Source organism: Anser cygnoides, chromosome 6 (genome assembly GCF_040182565.1).
Source record: "Anser cygnoides isolate HZ-2024a breed goose chromosome 6, Taihu_goose_T2T_genome, whole genome shotgun sequence".
Taxonomy (NCBI): Eukaryota; Metazoa; Chordata; class Aves; order Anseriformes; family Anatidae; genus Anser; species Anser cygnoides.
In genome coordinates, this window is record NC_089878.1 from 10,168,477 (window position 1) to 10,186,168 (window position 17,692).

At 42.2% G+C, this 17,692-nt stretch overlaps 1 protein-coding gene across 3 annotated transcripts in view; it reads left to right on the plus strand.

Moving 5' to 3' along the window:
• SPAG16 (sperm associated antigen 16) overlaps positions 1-17,692 on the plus strand; it is a 398,441-nt gene that overhangs the window by 293,579 nt on the left and 87,170 nt on the right. For all 3 annotated transcript variants that reach the window (XM_048058307.2, XM_048058305.2, XM_013178764.3), the window contains one exon: positions 7,392-7,518. In XM_048058307.2, coding sequence (XP_047914264.2) covers positions 7,392-7,518 — 127 coding nt within the window. The remainder of the gene's footprint in view (positions 1-7,391; positions 7,519-17,692) is intronic.

Genomic DNA, 17,692 nt, shown 5'->3' on the forward strand with positions numbered 1-17,692 from the left:
AAACTGCGAGCAGCATGGGAGATTTGCCCTTCTTCCTTAGAAGAGAAATATTAATTTGTATATCCCAAGTTGCAATGGCAGGAATAAGATTTTTTAGAAATTAGATCTCCTGGTCCAGGCCCAGCAAACCCAACTACCCTGTGCCAGGTTTACACTGCGGGTTCCGGGCTCCAGCATAATTCATTTTTCATTTGAACTGCTGTTTTTTAAACCTGTCATTTTGCAAAATAAACAAAACCAGAATACCAAGATCCATCCAGGCTTTTTAAAATCTGATTTCCCACCTGAATTACAGTCAAACTTACCTCCATACATGATATTTCACAGGCAATGATGTTCCAAAGCACATGAGCAAGCAGGCTGCCATCCCTGCGCTCCATCCCGTAGCTCCCTCATGCGACGGTAGTTTTCCCAATAAATAGTGAGACAGAAGCAGAAGGCTGCTGGCAGGATGGGTTTGGCAGTGTGCAGGGAGGTAAGAGCCCTTCCAACACAAAGCATGTCAATGCAAAGTTAACTCTTCAGAACGGTTGAAAGGAAATTTATTTTGGAGGAGTGGGTTCAGTTCAGATCAGTGGTTTGTGTTTGGAAGAGGTCTCGTCAGCAGCTTCCCACTTTGCATCAAATGGCCAAAGGGAAGCAGGATGCTTCAAACGGGGCAGTGAGCATGGCTGTGTAGTGCACAGCTTTACGCGGCACCAAAGTTGGATTTTAAATGAATTTATGCAAGAATGAAAGTAGGGCCAAAACTGGAAAGGCCTCTCTGTTATGAAGATGCGATTAATCTCTAGTTGAATAAATATCACTGTTAGAATGTACTTGAATATCAGAATGATTTAATCTGAAAATAATTGAGAATGCAAAGCTGAAATCCATCGGGGAGAGGAATGCAGATAGTTCTATTTTGATATTTAGCTGATTTTTTTGGTGAGGAAAGTCTTGATATAATGGGATGAAGTTTGTTGAACTGATCATTTTTTTGCCTGAAATACTTTGAAACTGGAAGAAACGTTCATACACTTATCAGAATACAGAGTTGGGTGAGCTTCTGTCAATACTTTTTATGTATTGTTGATATTTCTTCTTTATGCATTTAGTTTCCCTTAAAAAAAGCCCAAAGACAAGATAGAGTTGCATATTAAGTTGAACTTTTTCATTTTACACATTCCTTTGATAATTTGTTTAAAAAAAAAAAAATGCAGTTTACTCACACTTAATTTTTCAGACCCAGATGTCCTACAATTTCAGCAACAGCTCTGTTGGCACTACCAGGAATTTATGCATTTTTGCAGGCATGCATCACATCTACATATTAAAGTTATTACGGGGAACACTACCCAGTTTTTGAAAATTAACTCATACTTGAGTGACAATAAAATCTCTGGACAAGAATGTGGCATACCTCTGGAATTTGCTGTGCATATTGGGAGCATCTAATCAGGTAATGATGTCACCTTGCTTCAGTTTAGTCATGGTAGCACTCAAAATACCGAGAAAAGCCAGTAATGGCAATTACCATTCATGCCTTCCTCTCACTGCACAGCTCCCAGAATTCAAAGGCACTTCTTTGATGGTTAAAAAGGAAAAACAAAATTGATTATTTTAAACCTCTCTGCAAAAGATACTGCTCTCTTTGCAGTACTGTTTCAAGTGCAATGTCAACTATGGCTAGCAGTAACTCTGCAGGGAGTGCAGTGATCTTGGGTTTCATATGTAAATTTATGCAAAGGGCTTCTGCAAGCCTAGCATGTGTTGTTCTCCTCAAACACCACAAGGCACTTCTTCCTACTTGATGTGGCAAAGGGAAGAGAGATTCCCTCTGTTTCACACAGCAAGGGGAAAGCCTGCAGAGTGCATGTAAACAAGCAAGAGACCCATGATCCATCATTATTTTTAAAGTTGGTAGAGCTGGAAATTCTGCTGCGACAAAGTTCTGCCACCTTCTTTGATTATTTTCAATGGAGCTACGTCTTTTTAGGACACAGGGGGTGCTCCTTATGGGTCTCCATATGGTCTGAAAGGATAAAATTATTAATCTAAAAATAATGGCATTTGGGGATATTCCTCACCCTGTCTCAAAATCATCACTGAGAAAAAGAGAATAAGTGAAAATTTTCTATCATGATGTCTTTAAGCTTCTTAGTATGCTGTGGCCCATGCACCTGTTTATTTATCAGCACCGACCTCTCATCCACATCTCTCCTTCAGTTCCCAATATATTTGTTTTTCCTTCACTTTTTAACAGCAGCAGACTGCTGGTCACTGACCATGCCAAGCAAACACATCTATGAGCCTCTTTTACCCTTCCGTGATAGATTTCCCTTCTGCTCCTGAGCACTGTCTGGCTGTTCCCATGCGGGGTTGTTGGCATTAACAGCGCTCACCCCTGGGTCAGGGCCTCCCCACATGCCTCTCTGTTCCGAGGATAAAGAATAGAGGATCCTAGCTAAAGGGTAGCCATCTACCATCCAAGGTAGTGGGATAGGTGCTGATACTGCTCTCCAAGAGGGATGAAGACAGAGCTTGGAGCAGATTCTTGTAGTTTTGAATCTGTAATGGTTTTTTAATAATAGATATTGTATTGCCTGCTTGGTCAGATGCTTGCAGTGCGCGTCGAGATGGATGTGAGAGGGAGGCTGCACTTGCCCCAGGGCGTGCACAGTCAGCGCGCACTCAAAACCTGCACATTGGATCATAACGCTGAGGGATTGCAATAGATCAGTAATCACAGTAAGTTCAGCAAAAATAGCCAAGTAAATTGTTACAGCAAGTTGTGGCAATTTTAGCAGTCAACCAGACAGTGCAAAATTAGGAGTTGTTCGTTGACATCTGCTAATGAAGTTGGAGGGAACCAACCGTGAAGCTCGCAGGGACGAGGCTCTCTGCATCTCTGTCTTGGATTCCCCTCGCCTCCAGAAGAGCTCATCTCACCAGCTGATGTCTATTAAAGCTTAAAAAAAAGCCACAAGAAGGGAGAACCAGACCCTACTTGCTCATGCTCTAGATGTTTATCTTCTTTAGTTGCCTTAACACATAAATGGTCCTTGGTTGCTTTGATCGTGATGCAAAGTTGGAACTGCAAAAGGAAAAAGCTAGTAAAAAATCAGATGGAAAAACACTGTTGCTGCCTGTAAATAACTCTTAATCACTGTTTCCCCCCGACTCTTGGTGAAAATAATTATTAAAGATGTACCACTGCACTTTCAAAGTGGCAATCCATGTAGCTCTGTAGTTTTGCCAGGCTAAGTAATACCATTTCTTTCTCAGAAGATGCTATTTTCATTTGAAACCAGGGTGATTTAAGCCTGATACTTCAAAAATGGGTGGTGATTGATTAGTCATCAGCCTAATAATGGAACACATCTGCATTTTTTTTCCCATCTGTATCATATTCTACATAATTCATTTGGCTTAATTGGACATTAAAGACTTTTCCCTATTAAAACTGCAGCAGACTCACCCACCCCTGCTTGGCTTCTCTGGGATTCCTCTGCCCCTGCTCGCTGCTGCTCAGAAACCCCCGTTCCAGCCTGTGGGATGGGAGGGCTCGGCGTGGGGCTCTGTCAGACATGTGTGCCCCTTCTTATTTTTTCGGAGTGGAGTTCATTTTTGCACTGCAGCAAGGCCTCTTCTATCCACACTTCACGTACGCAGGACTGGCTCCTTTTGCTTAGCTCCGAGACCGATAACAAGCTCATCGGGGTGGTATCGGGCACAGCAGGGCCCCAAAAGTTCTCAAACCAACAAAGCAAGGTGCTTTTCGCTCACTGTTCTTCCCAAAATACTCAGGAAAGCCCATGAAACAGCTACTGACCTGCCTTCAGAATGACACTTGGAGAATACTCCTGGGAGGAGTTTACTGCAGTCTACATTAGGTAAAACCACTTGTTGCAGCTCATATCTTACTGATGTGTAGTCATTTCAGGAAGTGAAGCTAAATTGTACCTGGCCATTAGTCCCACTTTGTCTCTATTGTCCCAATTGTACCCTGGTGATTACTCTAGGTAATAGTATTCACTAGAAAAAATGTATATTAAGAAAAAAAAGATGGAAAAAGGACTTTAAAAATTTCATGGAAATGATATAAATCATTTCTGATCAGCAGATATCATCCTGCGGTTACAAATAAATGTTTTACCATGGTTTGTGAGTGCCATTTGAGATTGGGGTTCTGCTGTACATACCCCTTTTGTTAGAGGTCTGTAGCACAAAGATGGGCACCAAGTGGGCAGGGAAGGACTCAGGAGGTGGAGCTGTAAAGGCCAAGTCCCGTGGAGCCTGGAGCAGAACCAGGCTTTGAATCTAGACTAATTGAATCCCTGTGTAAATTCTTTAATTACTTACCATGCACACGCACAGAAGTACCAGCTGGATTATATAGGCTAGGAGGAAACTCCTACCAGTTTTATGAATGGTCTGACATGCTCTGATTGGAAAAAATAGTAGAACTGAGCCTTGGCTGCTACAGCGTAAAACATAGTGTAAATGAAAATCAGTACAATGTAAATCCGCTCTTACACATCTCCTCCTTGGATCTCATTGTCTCCTCTTACGTGTCAGAAAATCATCCAGCCCTGCTGGTCCAGCTTGCTGTTCAGTTAAATGTATCATTAAAAAGACATCTAAAAAAGATGTTAGTGCAGCAAGAAGCAAAATGAAGAATGCGAAGAGCAAGGCAGAGGGCTCTGCTGTGAATAACTAAATAATAACTGCAAAAGGAATGAAAAAGCCAAAAGCTCGTGCAAGAATTCAAAGGGATTCCACTTTAAAGCTTTTGAAAATGGCCCCTGGCTGGGGCAAATGAGTTCATTTAGTGTGTGACTTAGCCCTTTCTTCTTCTCTGAGTGGCATGTAGCTTCAAATTGTCCTTAAGCTTGATTACATTCCTCGTTTATTTGCTCCTATTGAGAAGTTGTTATCCCACATCTCCAGCTCACTTGATTTAGAGAAGGTATGTGATAGAGATGGCATCAAGAAGTGATATGTAATAGCCGGCTCATTAACAAAATCCTCGCGGTATGCTTTTAGTGCAGCAGCTGCCTAGGTAGCAACAGTAATTGATGCATTTGTTAATAAGCTTGTGGGCAGAGTATGCTGAGGCTGATAAAATACCTGTTGGCATGTGCTCTGTGTTACCACCAGAACCCTGCGCTTTCTTAACTCTTTGCAGATGAGCTCTGCTGCCTTTTCATGCGGGTCATGCAAAATATGCTGCTGAACGTTGAGTTTTATGCACGGTGTGTTTATACCAGGCATCTGGGAGGAAAACGATGGAAAGTCTGCTGACTTCTGAGAGCAAGAGCTGGTTGATTGTGCTACTAGGATAGATCACAAACCCCTGGGAGCAGGACCATCTTCTCCAGCTGGCTGCCAAGCCAGGTTTCTCTGTTTAAGTGGTGTCTGCAAGGATCATGGGGGCTAGTTCTTTCTGGTGTGTCCACAAATTGCCTCCAAAAAAAACCCAACAGGTTAGGGTGGTTCAAGGTATCTGGTACCTACCTCAGGTTTGATCTGTAGTAGAAATCAGGAGAAAATAAATGTGGCAGAGAATAGGATGGCAAGACTGGAAGAGGATGGGGTCTGGATCTTCTCTTGTGGTTGCCAGCTCCTGTGGCAGAAATTAATTCTCAGAAGGAAGACCCAGGAGTAAAAGGTTGTTTGCCTCATCATTAGGCAGCGAGTAATGATCTCTCATTCAAAGTCAGTGGGAAAGCCAAGGTCAACTGTACCATTTTGAGACTGTCTCTGATCAATATTTGCAGTTTCTTTTTCAATGAAGCATTCTTGGTGCTGTTAGGATCTATTAGCAGGATCATGCTAACACTAGAGAGAGAAATGTATCGAAAATCCATTGACACGAATGCCGCTGACACAAGGAGGAGCCGCAGAGCACCCACTGGAGGGTCTGCTGTACCTGTGCTGCCTGGGTTTGTGCAGTCCTGTCCAGATGGGCCCTGAGCTGAGCTCTGTCGGAGCTGCCGAACTACCAAAGCTGCAGCTAAGGAGCATTTGTAGAAGTGAACTAAGTATGTCTGACATCTACAAAACAAGTCCGAAGACATACACTAAAACAAAAATATACACGTAATGGTGTTATTTATCAAATTGACTATTTTGAAAAAGGGTGGGAAGGAGAGAAGGAAGAGACTCAGCCGCTCAGCCCAGAAGATAGAGTCTGAGAGACTCTGTGAAATGCGTCAGGGACAGGGAAGCATCCGTGGTGATGCTTTCTATTTTTCTGACTCAAAATTTGCTTTGTTGAGATCCAATTCAAACCGTGCCATAATTCAGAGTGTAGCTGTTGCTTTTGTTTGTTTTGTTTCCTGCAAGGCCTGCTTGACCTTGTCATTTGTATAGGCTGAGTGGGTGAAATGAAAGAGAATTAAGCAGGTCTAGCTGAACAGACAGTTAAACAAATAGGTTCTCTATAGCGTGGTGTTGGTTTGGTCACCGAGCTTTCCTGCAAAACAGCGAGTGCTGAGAGCTTATTCATCGCTAGCTGAATGAATTCTCCAAGCAATGATTGCTTTGTTTCTGTGTATTACTCTCTATTAGTCCCTGTAACAAGCTAGAATGGAGTTTAGACAGTTTAGGTCTCCTCCAAATGGACCTAAAGATTTCATTAAACTTACACCATGACAGTATTTTGTCGGTCATTACTTTCTGCTTGAAAAGGCAATGGATGTTTTCAGATCTTAATTCCTGTATTTGCTAGATGACCCCACACATTTTCTTGCATGCATTATTTACATGAAAGAAATAAAAATTAACTGAATACAAAAAAAGTCACGGATGCGGCACTTGGCCGGTGTTTCACCTGATTCTCGGTTCTGTATCATTGCGATTCTGCTTCCAAACAATACGTGTTAATCTATTTTCACACCGTTGCACAAATGGGAAAAAACTTTGATGACTCTGAACATATACCAGTTGAGCTGGTTTGGGGATTTGGTATTTTAAATCTTTATATTGGAGGTTTAAATAAATAGTAGATCTTTCTATATTGGTAGCCAGTGGTTTCTTTCTGTTATAGTTAGGAATTAGCCAACCAAAATGATATTTGGGCATCCTTTACCCAACCTTCTTTGATTTTTGCATTTGTTCCTATGCTGCATATTCAAAGTTTTTCTGTCACTTTTTTTTTTTTCATTTTTTAATCATTATTGAAGAGCAGCATGGGGAATGTTTTCTTCAGAAGTCCTATAGCAGTGTTGGTATTCAAGTCAGTATAGTGGTCAAGAGACCATGATAACCTAACAAATAACTTACGTTTATTTTAATACATACAGTTTCTATATCTGGCATCCACGGGTATCCAGCCCTGTTTCACATGCTTTCTTCTTTGCAAAAATACAAGAGTGATGCCTTGGTTTCGTGTCCACCATCAACAGGGTGATACGATTGCTTCCTGTGACTCCCGCGGCGTGCTGAAGCTCTGGGACATTCGGCAGTCAGTCCCCATCATGTCCGTCGATGCCGGCCCCCGTCCTGCCAACCAGTCTGCCTTTGATTACTCTGGTAGGAGCTTTTACCAACTCTTTTTTTTACTTGAGACATGTTTTACTTTGAAATCTGCACTTCTGAAGCTGGAGAGCATGTGTGACACAGCACAGATGTGTTCATTTGAAAGACGAGATGCCCAATAGTACCAGCTGGCAGTCGATGCACGTGTTTTCTGGACAGGATCAGCAGTTTGGTCTAATTTTCTGTTTATAGAAAAGGCAAAATGTACAATAACAAGAAATGCAATTTCAAAATTATTACATAAAATACAAATTATCACTGAAAACTTAGCAAGATTTCCTCTGTTCTAGTCACGTGTATTCTCCAGTAATGTCTATTCTTTTTATTTGCTAATTCTACAGTTGCATTTCATAACCACCTTACTAAGTCCTCTTATAATTGCCTCAGATTTTGATTGTGTTGACAGGAGTGCTTACTGTGAACAAAGTATTGAAATAACCAGTTATTTTTCATCATCAACCTTGTATTACTGTGTCAGCAGTATTCTGAATGAAGGTGCATTTTCATTTGAAGAGGGGCTGTTGTAAAATATTTTTTTTTTTGGTTTAAAAACAATATTAATCCTCAATTCCAAAGCACGGACAAGCATTTATATTGCAGCATGGAATGTGATCTTCACTCAGAAAGTCATTCTTACTCAAAGGTAGGATAATATGATATGACATGATATAATGATATAGAATGTAATATGTATTTTATTTATTGGAAAATATGTATGCATTTGTGTTATATGCATAAAACGTTTCAGTAGAACGTGAGAGAAAAATAAGGAATCATTTAAACAGAAACAATAGCACGTTTTGTCATAATGACCCACATACTGTGGAATCCATAATACAAATAGTCTCTTGGCAGAAAACTTTGCCATCAAGCTCTAGTCTTTCTGTAGTGTTTTCACAGATCTCTCTGCTGTACTGTTAAATAGGGTATTTTCATTTCCAGGGGATAAAATACATTGACACTGTCCATTTTTGACCACTTCCCAAAGACAAATTTAACGACTATTCTATTTATGTGTGTAATTTGGAACAAGAGCTCATTTTTTCTTGGTTAGGATTTGAGGCAGTTCTGCATTTCTGGAGTAGAATATTGGGTTATTTGCAAAGGAATCACATCCCTGCAGAGTGCAGGAGCAATATTTCTAGCCAGATGGGAGGTTTCCAGTAGAAAGGTTATCGGCCTCAGGCAATCTAAATGGGCAAATTTTTCCAACGTCTGGATAAAATCCAAAATTTTCTCTGCAGGAGTAAGCACACATCAGAGAGATCCAATTGATAAGGATGATCAGAACGAGGCATAACGTAACGGGACACAGTCACACCTACTAAAGATACGAAAGTACCTGGGGAAGAGAGAGAGGTCTTTACAGCTTGTGGGGTTTGAGCAGAGCCCCTGCGTGCCCTAGCTGGGGCAGAGGGAGAGGCACCCTGGGCAAGGTGCACAGGCAGCGTCTGTCAAAGTATGTAAGTGCCTTGCAGAGGTACAAGCACACAGCTACTTGTTCATTATGGAGCAGTTTTTAATTTGCTGGGTGAGTGTTGTGGCTGACAGCAATGCATTTTCTGTGCTGCATCTGAGTGTAGTGGTGCAGTGGTTTCAGCAAACCTGGGTGCAGCCAGTTTGGTTCCTGTTAGCAGGGCAGCATGGGACCCAGGCATAGCTCCTGAGTACATGAATGCTTAACTCATGCTGACACCATTTTGTCGTTATTTTATTTATTTTTCTCCTACTACGCATGCTAGCTAAACCAAAGTGAGCCTGAGTGATCCAAAGGTAGCCCTTGATGCATCAGTGGGAGAGGCTGCATGACGTGGTCCTCTGCAACAGCAGACGGCTAGACGAATGACCCAGCAGTTCCTGCATTGTTTGTCTAAACAGTAATTATTTTTTAACAATGTGTTGATCAATATGTGGACTTGGTCAAACTATTCACTCAGTCATTTGAACGGGGTTAGCTAAAAATAGGAACTGTATTGAAATAAGTCAAACAGCAAGAATATTAAAAAAAGAAAAAACACCCAAATGGGGCTGGGAGAAGGTGTCCCATGCTCACCTAGCAGCCTGATGGGCATTGGCACACTTGTCTTGTTTGGGACCTCTGTCTGGGGAGATGTTTGGGTGAGTTTTTCTGGCTTTATCAAAGTGTGGCTTAATTCCTGGCTATGTTCCTCAGTCCATCCTGGTGATGATATACCACCTAGTGTAAAATACTTGACTGCATTAGTAGTCATACACACAGGAAACAAATTGTTCAGCTTCCTGCAGGTGGATTTAATTACTAGATTAGAGAGCCATGGTTGAACAGTTATGGGTGTTTTTTTTCTGCCCAGTAATTATTTAAATTATAGCTAATAATGATAGAAGGGTTTTATGAAAAGTTTGGTGGTATCTGCAAATGAGATTGAGGTCAGAGATAGTAAGGCCTCAGCTAATCAAACATCTTATTTGGTTTTCCTTTGTGTTGTTTTTAAGTAATTATCATTGCAGATGTAATGTAGCAAGAAACATCTTACCTTTTATCTTAAGTGGTGATATCTACTCTCAGTGTGAGATGTGCTCCATGGGAGTTGCTTCACAAAGAGCTAGCACCAAGAATGAGTTTGACAATTATTGGGATTCACCTGATGGCCTTATTGCAGATGGGTCTTGCTGACTCATGATGTGAATGCTATTCAGGGGATAGATGTTTGACCATGAAGCCATTTTCGTCTTTCTCAGGGCCACACTCAGATCTTAAGTAAGTTAATGAAAAAGAGCTGGGTATAAATCTTTCTGCTTTAGATAATGTCTGGTCTGCTTCCTTGTGCCTTAGCTTTCCTTTCGCTCAACTGGCAGGTGGACTCTTCTCTGTGGTTCACTTGTGGATGGTGAGAAATTAATTCCATGATTAACTGATCACTATTGCATTTCATGTAGGCTTTCTTCTTCCTTGAATCTTTCTGAAACTAGCTTATGGTCTTGGAACGAGAGATGGTACTGGAGCTGGTGGGACTCAGCCCCCTGGGGGCACTGAAGGTCAGTGTTGTCCTTGGTGTCAAAACCACCAAGGAGCACGGTCCTTGAATTCTGCATGCTGTGAAAGGTTTCAGAGAGGGCACCGGTTGTGGTTATTTTCAGGACAGACCACAACACAAGTAACTATTGATTGTTTTTTTGCTTTCTTTTCAGTAAATTCACTTAATTTTTTTTATATGCTAGTTACCCAGCATTCCCACATGCATATTTTCTTCTGCAGCATTCACAAATCCCTTATCCCTCTCTTGTCACCAAGCTTAGATGTTCCCAGTTGCAGTTTAGAAAATTTACTTGATACGATTAATCACAACACAGCCATTAATAGTATGGAAGAGGTAGCGAAACTGTAGAGGATTCTAGTTTATTTATTGACATACTTATTATTATTATAATTATGTATTAAAACAAGCCAAGCAACTTTCCTTAAAAAAATAGTCCAAAATCATCAGCCTAGGAAGAGCCTAGTGCTGCATTTTGAGATCTGCAGGTACAGTGAGGGTATATTAAAAGAATGTAAAGTTTGCAAATTAATGTGAAAGTGAAGAACTGCGAGAGTCAACATCACCTTGTGATACATGTGGTTTATTTTGGGAGATAGGAGTTTGGGGGATGAAGAAGACACGTGGTGCTAGGAAGTGGCTATGGAGCAAATGGTACAGCTTTCAGCCATGGTGAAGTTAGGGTAGCTGCTCCGCGTTGGTATCTAAAAGCTGGCTTAATTTGCTTAATTACACCATCACATGACATTACACAGGACTGTTAATAGGAGTTGGCCATTAGCCCAGCGGGTGACAGGATCGTTTGCTGTTCAGCCTTGGATTGTTTTTGGTGTTAAATAGTGATCTATGAATTTGTGTCTCCATAGTATCCGCCCTTTACTGAATGCAGAATTGTACTTAGCAGGATTGCTGGGATGTCAGTGCTGCAGCACCTTCAATATTTGCACTAGACATTATTTGGGCTAGTCCTGATACTGTTAAAGCCACAGGTGATCCACACAGGCCTCACAGGGGATGAAGGCAGAGAAATTAAACCTTAGATTGTCAGAATTTCTGCGGGTACTGGGTCTTCAGCTGAAGTCCCAGAATTACAGTTTTAAGCTGTCTTATCTGGTAGCAATTTGGGTGCTCAGAACAGAGCCTGCAGAAATAACCCCTGTAAATGGAGTAGAAAGATTCAGAAGCAGAAATTACATTTGTTTAAATTTGCATGTGCCTAGTTGAGTGTATATCCTTTTTCTTAAACACAAATAATACTGATTTATTATATGGCAGTCTCATTTAGTTAGGAGTTTGATCTTGCAGTGAGCAAGGCACCCACTCAATTTTCTCTTTGATTCCCTCAGGTGGGAGATGGGCTGCAAAGACAAGCAGGTATTGAGGTGCCAGGTGCTGGTCTTTTCCTTCTTTCCCCTTTTTCCTTCACATTTCTGGTTAATTCATATCACTCAAGTGGTGCCAAGTACATAAAGCTTAATCTTGACAGGCTGAGGGATTTGTCTAGGATGGAAGAAGCTCTCCCTTGCTGGGAAGCTGCAGGGTGGATTTTGCCATTCGCTGGTGGATGCAAGGAGAGCTGGGGATGCCCCGTGCCTCCAGTCTCCGGAGGGGACTGTGTCGACCAGAGATGAGTCCAGGTATCAGCAGAACCGGGGCAGGATGGGGTCTCGACTCTTCATCTCACTTTTTGTGCATTTTCTGAACCTTGTTTTTCTATATTTGTCGCCCTCTTGCTTGTAGTTAAAGTCACGCTTGATGGGAAAAAAATCCTCTAGTGCAGAATTTACCACAGTAATCTTTTTAGCAGCAATCTGATTTTGTCCATATAGTGCAATTATGTGCTGACATTAATGTGTGTTTTTCCCTATGACCCCCATTTCTTACTAAAAAGCTTTTTTCATTACAACACTTTATTGCTGTGTGTTCTTTAATCTCCAAGGCAGATTACTTGATAACATCAATTGATTCCTTAGGGTGCTTTTTCCCTTGTGGTTCAGCGCCTGAGTCCCTACCTCATTTCGAGTATGTATGAGCTGTTGCAGGCAAAGCAGTCTCAACTTGGGAAATTTTTACTTAATTTAAGTTATTGCCAATTAACAGAAACTTCTGATCACTCGTTCGGGTATTGAGACAAAAGAAAACATGAGGAATGAAGCAAGCAGTGATGTAAATGCTTTTCCTCCCCCTTTTGCAGCCTGAATTTAAGCCAAGCATCTCTTGTCCTGCCATTCCCAGTCTCCACCTGCTGTGTTTTAGCCATGGGCTGTGCTCCACCATCCCAGCTCCTCCACTGCAGCAGCAGGCGATGCAGGAGGCTGGGGCTGTGTGTGTGATGGCTGCTACCTGCTACAAATTTGGCCTCCGAGATGCTTTGCCTCTGCTGCTCCCTGCTGCTGCTGCTCCAGTGTAGGTCACCCGCAGGCTGCAGTCCTTTTGGGCGTCCCTGTGCTGGTGAGGGTCGCTGAGGGCACAGTCCTTCAAGGGCTGCATGTCTGCTGATAACACACCCGTGTATGGACTGATGGGGTGCTTGGGAAATTCATTGGGGTGCTCATGTGTAAGGTATCTGGGTGTCAGCGCTTGGGCACCCATGCATGAAGTGATGGGGCGCTCATGCAAGAACCAATTGGGTACTGCTGTGCACATTTGTTGGGTGCTCATGCGTGGACTGATTGGGCAGGCATGCATGAGTGTAGTTAACCCTGCAAGTCTATGCCGAGATGCAAACGGAGCTCAACATCGATTGAAATAGATCCAGGTGTAATTGTTTGGACTTGTCCTGGCACTGGCTTTTCCAAACAGAGCTCGGGCAGCTCCTGATTCTGCTCGTTAATCACTTTGGACGTGCTGTAGCTCCACCTAAGAGGGCGGCAGGGTTACCAAGCCATGTTTCTGATCACATCTTTCCAATCCGTTCGAGAACCAAGACCAGTTCCTCTCTATTTTGCTTCTTTTCTCTTAATTCTCCTTTTCTCCCTTCATCATGCTGCTGTCCCACTGGTCTTTGCGTTGCACTTAGGACTTGGCATGATGTGTGGAATTTGCCTGCTTTGCTTCTAATTCAAGCTTTTCATGGGTCTATTTGCAGAGCATAAGCTGTACCTTTGTAGGTGTTGTGGTTTAACCCGGCCGGCAGCTAAACACCACACAGCCGTTCGCTCACCCTCCCCCCTCCCTCTCTGGGATGGGGGAGAGAAACGGGAAAGTGAAGCCGGTGAGTTGAGATAAAGACAGTTTATTAAGACAGGAATATAATAATAACAATAATAATAATAATAGTGATAATGATAATAGTATTAATAATATTAATGTGTAAGAAACAAGTGATGCACAATGCAATTGCTCACCACCCGCTGACCGATGCCCAGCCTATTCCCGAGCAGCCGGCCCCCCACCCCGGCCAGCCACCCCTATATATTGTTTAGCATGACGTCAGATGGTATGGAATACCCCTTTGGCCAGTTTGGGTCAGCTGTCCTGGGTCTGTCCCCTCCCAGCTCCTGCTGCACCCCCAGCCTGCCCGGTGGCAGGACAGAGCGAGAAGCCGAAAAGTCCTTGGCCTGGTGTAAGCACTGCTCTGCAACAATTAAAACATCAGCATGTTATCAGCGCTCTTCTCATCCTAATCCAAAACATAGCACCCTACCAGCTACTATGAGGAAAAATTAACTCTGTCCTAACTGGAACCAGGACAGCAGGTCACTCATTCCTCCCCTTTCTTCCATCATGAATGGTTTTTATGCCTGCCACATCAGAATCCTGTCTTCGCTGAGGGTTTGAACAGTCGTAGGGGTTTGCACTGGAGTCCAGGAGTGCCTTTGTCCAGGAGTGCCGTCTTCAGCATGGCAAGGTCTGTGTGTTTTCACTGCAGCCTCACACACTCTTCTATGCAAACTAAGGATTCTCATGTTCTCTTTCCTCTAACTATAGCTAATCCACATGCCTAGGAGTTTTGCTTGACGGGCACAGATGCAGCCACCCACATCTTAGTTCTCCATTCTTCGTTTGGTGATCAGCATTTTTGATTTCTTTGGCTTCAGATCCTCTCCAAGCGCTGTTGTGTCAGTGCTCTTCACCCAAGTGCTGGTCTCATGCATGCCCTCTCAGCTCTTCACTTCTGCAGAAGCTGGGCCAAGCAGCAATCAGACAGAAAAAGTTCTTCCTCCTTCCTTCCAGAACGGGATAAGACAAACAGCAGCAGATTTTCACAACCTGTCCCTCAGAGGGAAATGGTGGTGGGCTGGTTCACCTCAGCCACGCTAAGACAGAGCCTTTGTGCTTTGTCCTTCATGCTGAAATCCCTGCTTTGGCAGAGTTTTTCAACAAGCAAGTGCTGTTGCCCCAGCTGTGTGCTGGTAGGCAGCGCAGCAGTATTGTTGTTTTGTCCCTAGGTAGCCTGCCCAGCCGGCGTGGTTGAACTGACGAATCCATTAGCAGGCTCCCTGGAGAAATTGCCGTGTGGACTGAGTTGGTTTACACAACCCATGGCCTATTTTCTTGTCCCCATCATGCTGCCTGGCCATGGAAGTCAGATCAGCAACACGTCTGTCTTTCTCCGAGGAGTGCTTAGGACATCTGGTGACCATCCTTAATTATTCCTAAGGCCAGCACGGGAGTAAAAGGATGCCATACAACTGTGTTATTCAGCCATAATTCCTTGTCTCGTAATTCTCTCTTCTCCCCTCAGTGCTGCTGTATTTCATTCCTCTCTTGCTCTCCGCATTTGTTTTCCTGACCGTAAAATGCTCTAATTTGAAGGCGGTGGGTACTATGGAGCTTACGTAAACACGAGCTGACCGACGGATCATTTGGTCTCCTTGTACCACGGGGTGGGAAGCTATCACTTCTCTGATTTCTGGCTGTTGCGCTTTTACAAACAGGAAAAAGTTGGCAATGAATTTCTTCCCTTTGTTGCTCAGGAGAAGAGTTGTGCCACACCGTATTTCTGTTGTGTCACGGCCGTTTTTCAATGCGAGCAAGCTCCCCAATATTTAAATATGTTAGACAGAAACGGGATTCTTAAAATATATGACTTTATTGTCAGTGCAGACATAATTTAAAATGTATGAAATATTTGTCCTTTGGAAAGGGAGGGGAGGTGGCTTGGAACCCCCCCCTATTTTACATTTTAGCTCGCGTTGCAGAGCACTGTTTTGTCTTTGCTGTGTTTTCTTTGCTGAGCTAATGAGGGTGGGGACTGTGTACGACTGCAGGCAATTGCTTTGAGCTCTGAGCACTTTGAAGAGATTAGCCCCATTGATATTCCCTTCATCTTTGTTAGAGAGGAATGCATCCTTCCCCAGAGTGCAAGAAGATGGACAGCTATTTAATAGAGCCAGCCTTTTTCGAGTAGATACTGTAGTACTAAATATTCCCTTCTCACTTGCCTGCATATGCCCAGCAGAAAAACAATGTTCTGGATGCCAGGGTTGTGCCTCATTAGAGCAATATATTGACCTGTTAGGTTTTTTTTGAGGACCCCAGGTTGAACGGATTATTATTTGACTGGTTAAATGTTATTCTTCAAGGAGGAACAACAGTTTCAGCTGTTCAGGCAGTCAGCCAAAACATGGTGATGAGCAAATTGTTTGTTCCAAAAGTAAATGAAGGGAATGTCCACATGATTTTTGCCATCCTTGTATTAAACTAACAGAAGCTGAAAGTAATTGGAGGTTTATGCCTCCCAAGTGGGACGTAGCTGATCAAAATTTTGATTCTCCAGCAGCTATTCACAAACTGAATTAAAATGGTTTTCAACAGGTTGTTGTTTTTTTTTTTTTTTTCTAATCCCACTTAAACTAAGCACAGGTCTTAAAATATGAATGTATTCAGCATCTCATTTCTAGCATTTACTGCTTCTGTGACTTTATTAGGTCCATGTGTTCTCTTTTATATTTATTGTTTATATTACTTCCAGCTTACAGAGTGCTACAGTTAGCAAATTCCCACTTTGAATGTATTTACAGTGATTGAATGAGAACTCACTTCTTTCACTCAGACTGCACAGCTTCATCTCCAGCCTGGCTTAGATACAAGAGCTTCATCTCCTGATTAACTTATTCCTGCAGACAGTCAGAGCAAGGGCTCCTGAAGGTCATTACAGCCTCACAGGTATCCAGGTCTCGTGTTTTGAGTGAAGCATCTGTATTATATGTAAAGAAATGAATCAATACTGCATTCATCATTCATATCCAGTAATAAAAAGAAGGGATTTTTGAAGTAAGATACTATTGATCTAGTATCTGGGTGTGCTTTCTATATTTTCAATATGCAAGGTACAACAGCCATGACGTTCTCTGCCAAGGACTGAATGGGTCCGGTAATCTGTAAGGGGACAGCCATTTGCATTGTCATCACTGTTGAAATTAAGTATATTTTCGTCACTAACCGAGAGTCGTTAGTTAGCTGGTAGCTTTGTGGATCGATCCAGAATTATGCAGTGAGTGTAGTGCATACACTTACAGGAAGAAGAAATCGAGTGTTTTGACTTAAGGGAAGCAAATACTTGGGTAGAAGCTGATAGTCCATTCAGTTTGGATACTTTGGAGAAAAAAAAAAAAGGAAAAATGTATTGTGACAACCTAACTATCTTGTTTCAAGCTCAAGGGTAATTTAGGTAGTTTGGTCAATTTGCGTGCCATTCCTGTCCTTTCAGGAAGCAAATTTCATATTTGCCTCTAGAAAGTTTTGAAGCTAAATGTCAGATGTTTGCATATAAAATGATCTTAAAACAATCTGCAACAATCTGTTAGAAATATTTATCTTTCCACTTCTGTTTTGGTAAAAACTACCAGCCTAGGTTGAATTTGAATAGCATACTTTTAGCAACATAGAAGCTACATTTTTATAAAGCTTGATATTTTTTCAATATACCTTTTAAACTGAGCTCTAAAGGAGAATTATTCACCTCTCATTTAGTAAACAAGTAACCCACTATGGATACCAGTGTAGTAATTAACACTAAATTTTTTGATTCCTTGGAATAACTCTTCCACTTGGTAAATGAAAAACATTCACAAACTAATTCTTTTCAGACCTTTGAAAGTGGCATCTCTTTTCAAACAGGAGATCATCTTTAAATTATGTATGCTGTTCATAGCCTTTTTTATTTTTATTTTATTGACAAATTGTCAGAGGAGCTAAAATGCCTAATC